The sequence below is a fragment of the Anomaloglossus baeobatrachus genome, chromosome 6 (genome assembly GCF_048569485.1).
Source record: "Anomaloglossus baeobatrachus isolate aAnoBae1 chromosome 6, aAnoBae1.hap1, whole genome shotgun sequence".
Taxonomy (NCBI): domain Eukaryota; kingdom Metazoa; phylum Chordata; class Amphibia; order Anura; family Aromobatidae; genus Anomaloglossus; species Anomaloglossus baeobatrachus.
In genome coordinates, this window is record NC_134358.1 from 129,045,163 (window position 1) to 129,057,209 (window position 12,047).

General features: G+C 48.4%; 1 protein-coding gene across 1 annotated transcript in view; it reads right to left on the reverse strand.

Moving 5' to 3' along the window:
* Positions 1-12,047, reverse strand: part of RAB2A (RAB2A, member RAS oncogene family) — a 182,562-nt gene that overhangs the window by 104,876 nt on the left and 65,639 nt on the right. Inside the window, exon 3 of the mRNA XM_075353249.1 lies at positions 1,508-1,575. Within this exon, the coding sequence (XP_075209364.1) occupies positions 1,508-1,575 (68 nt within the window). The remainder of the gene's footprint in view (positions 1-1,507; positions 1,576-12,047) is intronic.

Here is a 12,047-nt window from a genome sequence, read left to right on the forward strand (position 1 = left end):
GGAGCTGACCGGAGCGGCGGTGAGTAGCGTGATCAGCTGAGCTGTCACTGAGGTTACCCGCGGCCACCGCTGGATCCAGTGACAGCTCAGCCGATCACACGGCTCTCTTCATTAACTGCGTGCAGGTGACAGGAGCGGCTGTGTCTTCTGCTGCTCCTGTCACCTGCATGCAGCAGAGCTGGATGCGACGCTGGAGGACCGTGGATTCCGCCGGACAAGGAGGGCTTTGTTGTGGGTAATAAATTGGTAATGAGGGAATTTGTTAGTGTTTTTTATTTCTAATAAGGGATTTTTCGGGTGTGTGTGTTTTAACTGTAATTTACAGATTAATCATGGAAGGTATCTCGTGGAGACGCCTGACATGATTAATCTAGGACTTATTGGCAGCTATGGGCTGCCAATAACTCCTTATTACCCCGATTTGCCAACGCACCAGGTCAAATCGGGAAGAGCCGGGTACAGTCCCAGAACTGTCGCATATAATGTATGCGGCAATTCTGGGCGGCTGCTGACTGATATTGTTAGGCTGGGGGGCTCCCCATAACGTGGAGCTCCCCATCCTGAGAATACCAGCCTTTAGCCGTATGGCTTTATCTGGCTGGTATTAAAATTGGGGGGATCGCACGCCGGATTTTTAATTATTTATTTATTTTACTGCACAGTATAGACACGCCCACCGGCTGCTGTGATTGGGTGCAGTGACACAGCTGTCACTCAGCGTGTGGGCGTGTCTCACTGCAACCAATCATATTTTCCGGTGGGCGGGGAAAAGCAGGGAATACGAGATTGTTTAATGAGCGGCCGGCTTTTTCAAAAAAGGAAAAGCCGCTGGAGCAGAGTGAACGCCGTGCAGCGCCGGTGATCGGGGATTGGTGAGTATGAGAGAGGGGGGGACACTTCAGTCACTCGGGGGATTAGCGGTCACCGGTGAATCCTTCACCGGTGACCGCTAATCAGGACGCTACACAGACAGAGCCGCGGAGTCGCTGTAAAGTCCCCTTTACACACTGAAACTTGCTAGCGATGCATGCTGCACAGCGGGAAACAAAGGACCTAGGAATGGTCCTGAACGATTTGTAGCGATCACAACTTCACAGCAGGGGCCAGGTCGCTGATAGGTTTCACACACTGCAATGTCGCTGTGGAGGTCGCTGTAACGTCACAAAACCGGTGACGTTACAGCGATGTCGTTTGCGATGTTGGAGTGTGTAAACCCACCTTAAAGGGTTTATTAGCTTGCACAATCTCTATTGAGAGCCTGGTGTGGGTGGGGGCAGCTCGGCTGTTCCTGAATCTGTATTTTTTGATGGTTTCAGAAAGGCTTCTGCCAGTAATCTATGTGATATGCCGTTGGGTTCAGAATCTCCTTGCTTACATTATGTTGCTGTCAGATGAGGTAGCAAAAACCTGCTGACAGACTCCCAGTAAGGAGAGCACCCACACACTTCTTGGGGTAATCCCAGTTATCATCCCCCGCTACAGGTATGTACAGGTTATCATCACTTACTGTGTCCCATATCTGAAGTTTAATTTGCTTGCCGTCAATTGTTATCATTCGTGCACCAAATTCTACACCTAAAAATGAAAAGAGAAAGTTAATATTTCTTTTACTGGAATTATTTTCATTTCAAAAATAACTAACCAGCCTCTTAGTATGTGACATAGCCACTTTTGTCACCTGATGTCCATTATAAACTGTGGCACTACCAGTGAGCCCTTATATACAACATTCCAGAATACTGTGTATAAGACCCTGGGCCGATCGGCTATTATACTCACCTGTGGGGCGGCTGGGTCTGAGGGGTGTCTCTGGTCTCGGACAGGGACCCTCTCTCTCTGATTGCAATAGGCGTCCTTCTTCCCTACTCCATGTTGAAGACGCATCCAATGTCATCCACACAGAGTCCTCCATTGCGCTCCTGCGGGCAGAGCAAAGTACTGTAATGCGCAGGTATGGAGAAAGGACAAAGAACTCCTGAACATTACAATACTTTTCTCTGCCCTCAGCAGGGCAAACAGAAGAGCGTGTGCACGATGGACGACCGTGTGGATGACGTAGGACGAGTCACCAACACGGAGCAGGGAAGGAGGATGGCTATGAAAACAAGAGAAGAGGCACCGGACCATGAGCAGAGACAGCCATCAGACCTGATCGCCCCACAGTATAATAAAACCTGTTTTTACAGAGTGGCCTGAACACATACACAGTATTCTAGGATGCTGTATATAAGGCTGTGTGCGCATGTTGCGTTTTTTTTTTCATGCGTTTACGCAGCGTTTTAAACTGCAGTGTAAACGCATGCGTTTTGCGTCCCCAGCAAAGTCTATGACAACTAAGCAAATGCCATGCGCACGTTGTGTTTTGAAAGCCAAATTTTTGACAAAATCGATGCTTTCTAAAAAGCAACATGTCACTTTGGATGCTTTTCCCTCTGTCTGTGGGAGAGCAAGCATCCAGAATGCATCCAAAAAGCAGTGTTTTGGATGCGTTTTGAAACGCACGTGCAGTGACAAAACGCTGCTTTTTATTTGTCACGCCAGAACGCAATGTGCACACATACCCTAAGGGTTACTGGTGGTGGCCGCAGCTTATAGGCGACAAATCTGATGACATGCTCCCTTCAACAAATGACATTTGAAAAATCACCAAATCTGGCCATACCCAGCCTCAGACATCTGAAAGGGTCTCTGTTTTACAAAAGCTAGTAAGAAAAATAAAAACTAAAAAGCACATTTGTCCATCCGACCCCTTAACATCGCTTACAAATAAAGTGGCCAGCTAGTGCCAGGATCTCCATACATGCAGCACACGACATCTCACTCTGAGGAGGTGATAAGCCTTGTGCTAAACAGAGGATCCCAAGCACTTGTGTGTGTGTCAGCTAACACCAGACACTGCGACCTCAGGATATGACGAGGCCACACTGCCATCTATCAGGAGAGGAGGAAAATTATTTCTTCATTTACCAAACCTCATGGGGCTGTTCCTTAGGGCTCTGACAACGCATTTAAATATGTGGTTCGGGGGCCAGTCAGAGGATCATGCTACTTCTTGTGAATCACTAATTGTGGCAGGGAAAGCTGCAGACAGAGAAATTCTATTAAAAGGGAATGTCCAGGTATATAAATATTGACAGCCTATCCTCTAGATAGGCTGTTGGTATTCGATTGATAAAGTCTGGTAATCCCTCCCATCAGCTGTTTTCAATGCCACTGGTTACCGGATGTACTGTTCTATGTGTGAAAATGCGCTGAGCTCAGTGATTGGCTGCAGCGCTGTCGACTTGATATTAGTTACAGAAAACAAGAACCACTGGGGCAACAGATGAGACTCCGCTCTGGACTCGTGGAAGGGGAGTTAAACATAGTTTGTATGTGTTTTTAAAAAGAAGAAGAAAAAAAATAAAACTGCAGCAAAGGAAGAGGTTTTTTGAAAACGAACAACCTCTAAGGGGTACTTTTCACATAGCGAGATCGCTGCTGAGTAACGGTTTTTGTGACGTACCAGTGACCTCATTAGCGATCTTGCTGTGTGTGACACTAAGCAGCGATCTAGCCCCTGCTGTGAGATTGCTGCTCGTTACACACAGTGCTGGTTCCTTTTTTGCTCGTTGCGCTCACGCTGTGAAGCACACATCGCTGTGTTTGACAGCGAGAGGGCAACGATCTGAATGTGCAGGGAGCAGGGAGCCGGCGTCTGGAAGCTGCGGACGCTGGTAACCAAGGTACACATTGGGTAACTAAGCAAAGCGCTTTGCTTGGTTACCCGATATTTACCTTGGTTACTAGCGTACGCCGCTCTCAGGCTGCCAGTGCTGGCTCCCTGCACACATAGCCAGAGTACACATCGGGTAACAAAGCGAAGCGCTTTGCTTAGTAACCTGATGTGGTACCCTGGCTACGAGTGCAGGGAGTCAGAGCTAAGCGGTGTGCGCTGGTAACCATGGTAAATATCGGGTAACCAAGCAAAGCATTTTGCTTAGTAACCCGATATTTACCTTGGTTACAAAGCACAGCATCGTTTCCACGAGTCGCTGCTGGCTGGTCACTGGTGAGATCTGCCTGATTGACAGCTCACCAGTGACCATGTAGCGACGCACCAGCGATCCTGACCAGGTCATATCGTGGTCAGAATCGCTGGTACGTCGTTTAGTGAGACGGTACCCTAAGGAAATAGGTACTTTATCTGGCAGCGGGCACTACACATTGAACGGGGCCGTGATATTCAGGTCTGTTCAATGACTACATCCGGCTGATCTGAGCACCTTAGTGATCGGATATTGATGATAGGTCCTTAATATTGTGTATAAACCTCAATTATCAATTAGAAGAAGGAACCCACATAACAAGAAAACCAAAATGAAAATTCCTATATTAAAATTACCAAATTTTATTAGTCATTTACTAAAAAACTGTCAGTGCAGTCAGAAATAGAATAGCCTCTAAAAAGTGGTATGGGCGGGTGTAAGGGACAAAGTGCGCCAGATATCGATATGAGGAGTATTCAATATATCCAGAATGGGGTGGGGCCTATCCTAGCCCTATGAATGTCCCCTACTTACCAGCGGAGTAAACACCCTAATGTACTTGGTGCCCCCGCTCCTCGGCGGCTGTCCCTCACTGTCCCTCCAACCACAAAACCACCATCACCATAAAGTGTGTGTGCAAAAGTGCAGTCAAGACTGATAGTCTAAATATCCACTCTATAGAAATGGAAGTAAGGTGCCTAATAGCGTCGCTGGGAGCCACACAGATCTGGGTCCCATCCCAGTCAATGGTAACAGAGATAATGCCCCATCCACCTTACTTCCATTGTGACAAGGAAAAGGAAAAAGACTGAACATCTCCTGATGAACCCTCAGACATTCTGAGGGAGAAACGCGTCGAGATGACAACACTATGATAAGTACTTTCCTTATATTGAGATGACAACACTATGATAAGTACTTTCCTTATATTGAGATGACAACACTATGATAAGTACTTTCCTTATATTGAGATGACAACACTATGATAAGTACTTTCCTTATATTGTGATGACCTATATGATAATATGAGACAGGTGTGTAGGTGCACTATAACTGCATTTTATCTATATGACCTGGAGGATGAAAGCATTGCACACTTACCCTTGAAAGGTTTATTGCATTCTATTTTATGACTCTATAGAGTGGTTACCCTGATCTGGGAACCACTGTTGTAATATTTAATTTATAGAGTGGATATTTAGACTATCAGTCTTGACTGCACTTTTGCACACACACTTTATGGTGATGGTGGTTTTGTGGTTGGAGGGACAGTGAGGGACAGCCGCCGAGGAGCGGGGGCACCAAGTACATTAGGGTGTTTACTCCGCTGGTAAGTAGGGGACATTCATAGGGCTAGGATAGGCCCCACCCCTTTCTGGATATATTGAATACTCCTCATATCGATATCTGGCGCACTTTGTCCCTTACACCCGCCCATACCACTTTTTAGAGGCTATTCTATTTCTGACTGCACTGACAGTTTTTTAGTAAATGACTAATAAAATTTGGTAATTTTAATATAGGAATTTTCATTTTGGTTTTCTAGGTCCTTAATATTACATGGCTGGAAAGCCTTTTAAATTTACTAAATAGATGAACCATTGAAAAGAGTAAAAGGAGTAATAATGTGCTCATCAATACAGCCTTTAAAAGGGATTTTCCTAGAATAAACTTTATATTAATCAATAGATCTTTGAGTATTCAGACCCTTTGGTCAGACACTGATATTTAAGTAACATGCTGTCCATTTCCTTGTGATCCTCCTTGATATGGTTCTACTCCATCATTGGAGTCCAGCTGTGTTTAATTAACCCCTTCAGCCCCCGGGCACTTTCCGTTTTTGCGTTTTTGTTTTTTGCTCCCCTTCTTCCGAGAGGCGTAACTTTTTTATTTTTCCATCAATCTTGCCATATGAGGGCTTGTTTTTTGCGGGACGAGTTGTACTTTTAAATGAAACCATAAGTTTTACCATATAGTGTACTGAAAAATGGCAAAAAAATTCCAAGTGCGGAAAAATTGCAAAAAAAGTGGGATTGTACAATAGTTTTTGGGATATTTTATTCACCGTGTTCACTATATGGTAAAACTGATGTGTGGGTATGATGCCTCAGGTCGGTGCGAGTTTGTAGACACCAAACATGTATAGCTTTACTTGTATCTAGGGGTTAAAAAAAATTCACAAGCTTGTCCGAAAAACGTGGCGCACGTTTTGCGCCATTTTCCAAAACCCGTAGCGTTCTCATTTTTCAGGATCTGAGGCTCATTGATGGCTTATTTTTTGCGTCTTGACCTGACGTTCTTAACGGTACCATTTTTGCGCAGATGCTACGTTTTGATCGCCTGTTATTGCATTTTGCGCAAAATTTGCGGCGACCAAAAAACGTAATTTTGGCGTTTGGAATTTTTTTGCCGCTACGCCGTTTACTGATCAGATTCATTGATTTTATATTTTGATAGATCAGGCATTTCTGAACGCGGCGATACCAAATATGTGTGTATTTTTTATTTTTTTAACCCTTTAATTTTCAATGGGGTGAAAGGGGGGTGATTTGAACTTTTAGGTTTTTTTATTTTTTTTTAATTTTTTAAAACTTTTTTTTTTACTTTTTTTTTTTATTTTACTAGTCCCCCTAGGGGGCTATTGCGATCAGCAATCTGATCGCTTTGCACAATCTGCAGATCTCAGCTACAGAGCTGAGAACTGCAGATTTGCTGCTTCACTTTCAATGCCGGCTGTATTCCGGCATTGAGAGGAAGTGACTCATGTTAGCCACAGGCGTCATCACATGACCCTGTGCTACCATGGCAACCGCCGAAAGTCACGTGATCATGTCACGTGACTTCCGGCGGGGGCGGGGTAAGTCACTGTAATGGCGGCGCCCATATACATATCGCTGCCAAGACTTTGGCAGCGAAATGTAAGGGGTTAATGGCCGCGGGTGGAAGCGATTCCACCCGCAGCTAGCAGGCACACATATCAGCTGTTGATAACAGCTGATATGTGCGCCGATCGCCGCCGCCCGCCGGCGGCAGGGGGCGGGGCTTACCGGAACACGATCCATGACGTATCTAGTACGTCATGGGTCGTTAAGGGGTTAAACTGATAGGACTTGATTTGGAAAGGCTCACACCTGTCTATATAAGACCTCACAGCTCACAGTGCATGTCACACCAAATGAGAATCATGAGGTCAAAGGAACTGCCCAAGGAGCTCAGAGACAATTGTGGCAAGGCACAGATCTGGCCAAGGTTACAAAAGAATTTCTGCATTACTCAAGGTTCCTAAGAGCACAGTGGCCTCCATAATCTTTAAATGGGAGAAGTATGGGGCCACCAGAACGCTTCCTAGACCTAGCCGTCCAGCCAAACTGAGCAATCGTGGGAGAAGAGCCTTCGTGAAGAAGAAGCCCAAGATCACAGTAGCTGAGCTCCAGAGATGCAGTAGCGAGATGGGAGAAAGTTGCACAATGTCAACTATCACTGCAGCCCTCCACCAGTCGGGCCTTCATGGCAGAGTGGGACGGAAGCCTCTCCTCAGTGCAAAGAGTTTGCAAAAAAAACACAAAGGACTCCCCGACTATGAGAAATAAGATTCTCTGGTTTGATGAGACAAAGATACCACTTAGAATTATCACCACAAAGTTCTATGTGTGGAGAAGACCAGGCACTGCTCATCACCTGCCCAATACAATCCCAACAGTGAAACATGGTGGTGGCAGCATCATGCTATGGGGGTGTTTTCAGCTGCAGGGATAGGACGACTGGTTGCAATTGAAGAAAAGATGAATACAGCCAAGTACAGAGATATCCTGGAAGAAAACCTCTTCCAGAGTGCTCTGGACCTCAGACTTGGCCGAAGGTTCACATTCCAACAAGACAATGACCCTAAGCACACAGGTAAAATAACAAAGGAGTGGTTTCAGAACAACTCTGACTATTCTTGACCGGCCCAGCCAGAGCCCTAACCTAAACCCAATTGAGACCTGAAAAAAGAGAATTTTGTTTACTTACCATAAATTCTTTTTCTTATAGTTCCGTATTGGGAGACCCAGACATTGGGTGTATAGCTTCTGCCTCCGGAGGACACACAAAGTACTACACTAAAAAGTGTAGCTCCTCCCTCTGAGAATATACACCCCCTGGATAACCAGATCTAGCCAGTTTAGTGCAAAAGCTGAAGGAGAATAGCCACCCACAAGTAAAGACAGAGCAAGAACCGGAACAACCGGAGCCTCTGTCTACAACAACAGGCGGTGAGAACACGCGGAACAAGAAACTGCCAACAGGCAACAGGGAGGGTGCTGGGTCTCCCAATACGGAACTATAAGAAAAAGAATTTACGGTAAGTAAACAAAATTCTCTTTTTCTTTATCGTTCCTATGGGAGACCCAGACATTGGGACGTCTCAAAGCAGTCCATGGGTGGGAATAAACAGAAAACTGAGAAGTAGGCGGAGCCTAACTTCACAAATGGGCGACAGCCGCCTGAAGGATGCGTCTGCCCAAGCTCGCATCTGCCGAAGCATGAGCATGCACTTGGTAGTGCTTTGAAAAGGTATGCAGGCTAGTCCAAGTGGCAGCCTGACAGACCTGCTGAGCCGTAGCCTGGTGCCTGAAAGCCCAAGAGGCACCGAAAGCTCTGGTCGAGTGTGCCTTGATCCCCGGCGGGGGAGGCACCTGAGTACACTGGTAGGCATCGGATATGGCCGACCTAATCCAACGAGCTAAGGTCGGCTTAGAAGCCGAGAGGCCCTTACGCCGACCTGTGGTTAGCACAAAAAGAGAGGTGCACCGCCTAAGAACAGCGGTGCGAGACACAGATCCGGAGCGCCCGCACCAGATCCAGAGTATGCAACGCTTTTTCAAAGCGATGAACAGGAGCCGGACAAAAGGAAGGCAGGGAAATGTCCTGGTTAAGGTGGAAAGGAGAAACCACCTTAGGGAGAAAATCCGGAATCGGACGGAGAACCACCTTGTCTTGATGAAAAACCAAAAAAGGTGACTCCGAAGAGAGCGCAGCCAAATCAGAGACTCTCCTGAGGGAAGTTATGGCCACTAGAAAGATCACTTTCTGTGAAAGACGAGACAAAGAAACCTCCCTAAGAGGCTCAAAGGGGGGTTTCTGCAAGGCCGTGAGGACCAGATTGAGGTCCCAGGGATCCAAGGGCCGCCGGTAAGGCGGAATGATGTGAGACACGCCCTGCATGAAGGTGCGCACCTGAGCCAGCCGGGCGATACGCCGCTGGAACAGCACTGACAGAGCCGAGACTTGTCACACTCAGCCACACACACACACTCAGCCACACACACACACTCAGCCACACACACACACACACACACACTCAGCCACACACACACACACACACTCAGCCACACACACACACACACACACACAGCCACACACACACACTCAGCCACACACACACAGCCACACACACACACTCAGCCACACACACACACACACACACACACACACTCAGCCACACACACACACACACACACACACACTCAGCCACACACACACACACACACTCAGCCACACACACACACACACACTCAGCCACACACACACACACTCAGCCACACACACACACACTCAGCCACACACACACACACTCAGCCACACACACACACTCAGCCACACACACACACTCAGCCACACACACACACTCAGCCACACACACACTCAGCCACACACACACTCAGCCACACACACACTCAGCCACACACACACTCAGCCACACACACACTCAGCCACACACACACACTCAGCCACACACACACACACTCAGCCACACACACACACACTCAGCCACACACACACACTCAGCCACACACACACACTCAGCCACACACACACACTCAGCCACACACACACACACACACACACTCAGCCACACACACACACACTCAGCCACACACAGTCAGCCACACACACACACACACACACACACACACAGACACACACACACACACACACACACACACACACTCACACATTCAGACACAGCCACACACACACTCAGCCACACACACACACTCAGCCACACACACACACTCAGCCACACACACACACTCAGCCACACACACACACTCAGCCACACACACACACTCAGCCACACTCAGCCACACACACAGCCACACTCAGCCACACACACACACACTCAGCCACACACACACACACTCACACAGCCACACACACACACACTCAGCCACACACACACACACTCACACAGCCACACACACACACACACAGCCACACACACACACACACACACTCAGCCACACACACACACACACACAGACACACCCAGACACACACACACACACACACATTCAGACACAGCCACACACACTCAGCCACACACACACACACTCAGCCACACACACACACACACACACACACTCAGCCACACACTCAGCCACACACACACACTCAGCCACACACACACACACACACACTCAGCCACACACACACACACACACACTCAGCCACACACACACACACACACAGCCACACACACACTCAGCCACACACAAACTCAGCCACACACACACACACTCAGCCACACACACACTCAGCCACACACACACACACTCAGCCACACACACACTCAGCCACACACACACACTCAGCCACACACACACTCAGCCACACACACACTCAGCCACACACACACTCAGCCACACACACACTCAGCCACACACACACTCAGCCACACACACACACTCAGCCACACACACACACTCAGCCACACACACACACACACACAGACACACCCAGACACACACACACACACACACACATTCAGACACAGCCACACACACTCAGCCACACACACACACACTCAGCCACACACACACACACACACACACACTCAGCCACACACTCAGCCACACACACACACTCAGCCACACACACACACTCAGCCACACACACTCAGCCACACACACACACACTCAGCCACACACACACACACACTCAGCCACACACACACACTCAGCCACACACACACACACACTCAGCCACACACACACACACACTCAGCCACACACACACTCAGCCACACACACACACACTCAGCCACACACACACACACTCAGCCACACACACTCAGCCACACACACTCAGCCACACACACTCAGCCACACACACTCAGCCACACACACTCAGCCACACACACTCAGCCACACACACTCAGCCACACACACTCAGCCACACACACTCAGCCACACACACTCAGCCACACACACTCAGCCACACACACACACTCAGCCACACACACACACTCAGCCACACACACACACTCAGCCACACACACTCAGCCACACACACTCAGCCACACACACACACACTCAGCCACACACACACACACTCAGCCACACACACACACACTCAGCCACACACACACTCAGCCACACACACACACTCAGCCACACACACACACTCAGCCACACACACACACTCAGCCACACACACACACTCAGCCACACACACACACTCAGCCACACACACACACACTCAGCCACACACACAGTCACACACACACTCACTCAGCCACACACACACTCTCAGCCACACACACACACACTCAGCCACACACACACACACTCAGCCACACACACACACACACTCAGCCACACACACACACTCAGCCACACACACACACTCAGCCAAACACAGTCAGCCACACACACACACACACTCAGCCACACACACACACACACACACACACAGCCACACACACACACTCAGCCACACACACACACTCAGCCACACACACACACTCAGCCAAACACAGTCAGCCACACACACACACACTCAGCCACACACACACTCAGCCACACACACACACACTCAGCCACACACACACACTCAGCCACACACACACACTCAGCCACACACACACACTCAGCCACACACACACACTCAGCCACACACACACACTCAGCCACACACACACACACTCAGCCACACACACACACACTCAGCCACACACACACACAGCCACACACACAC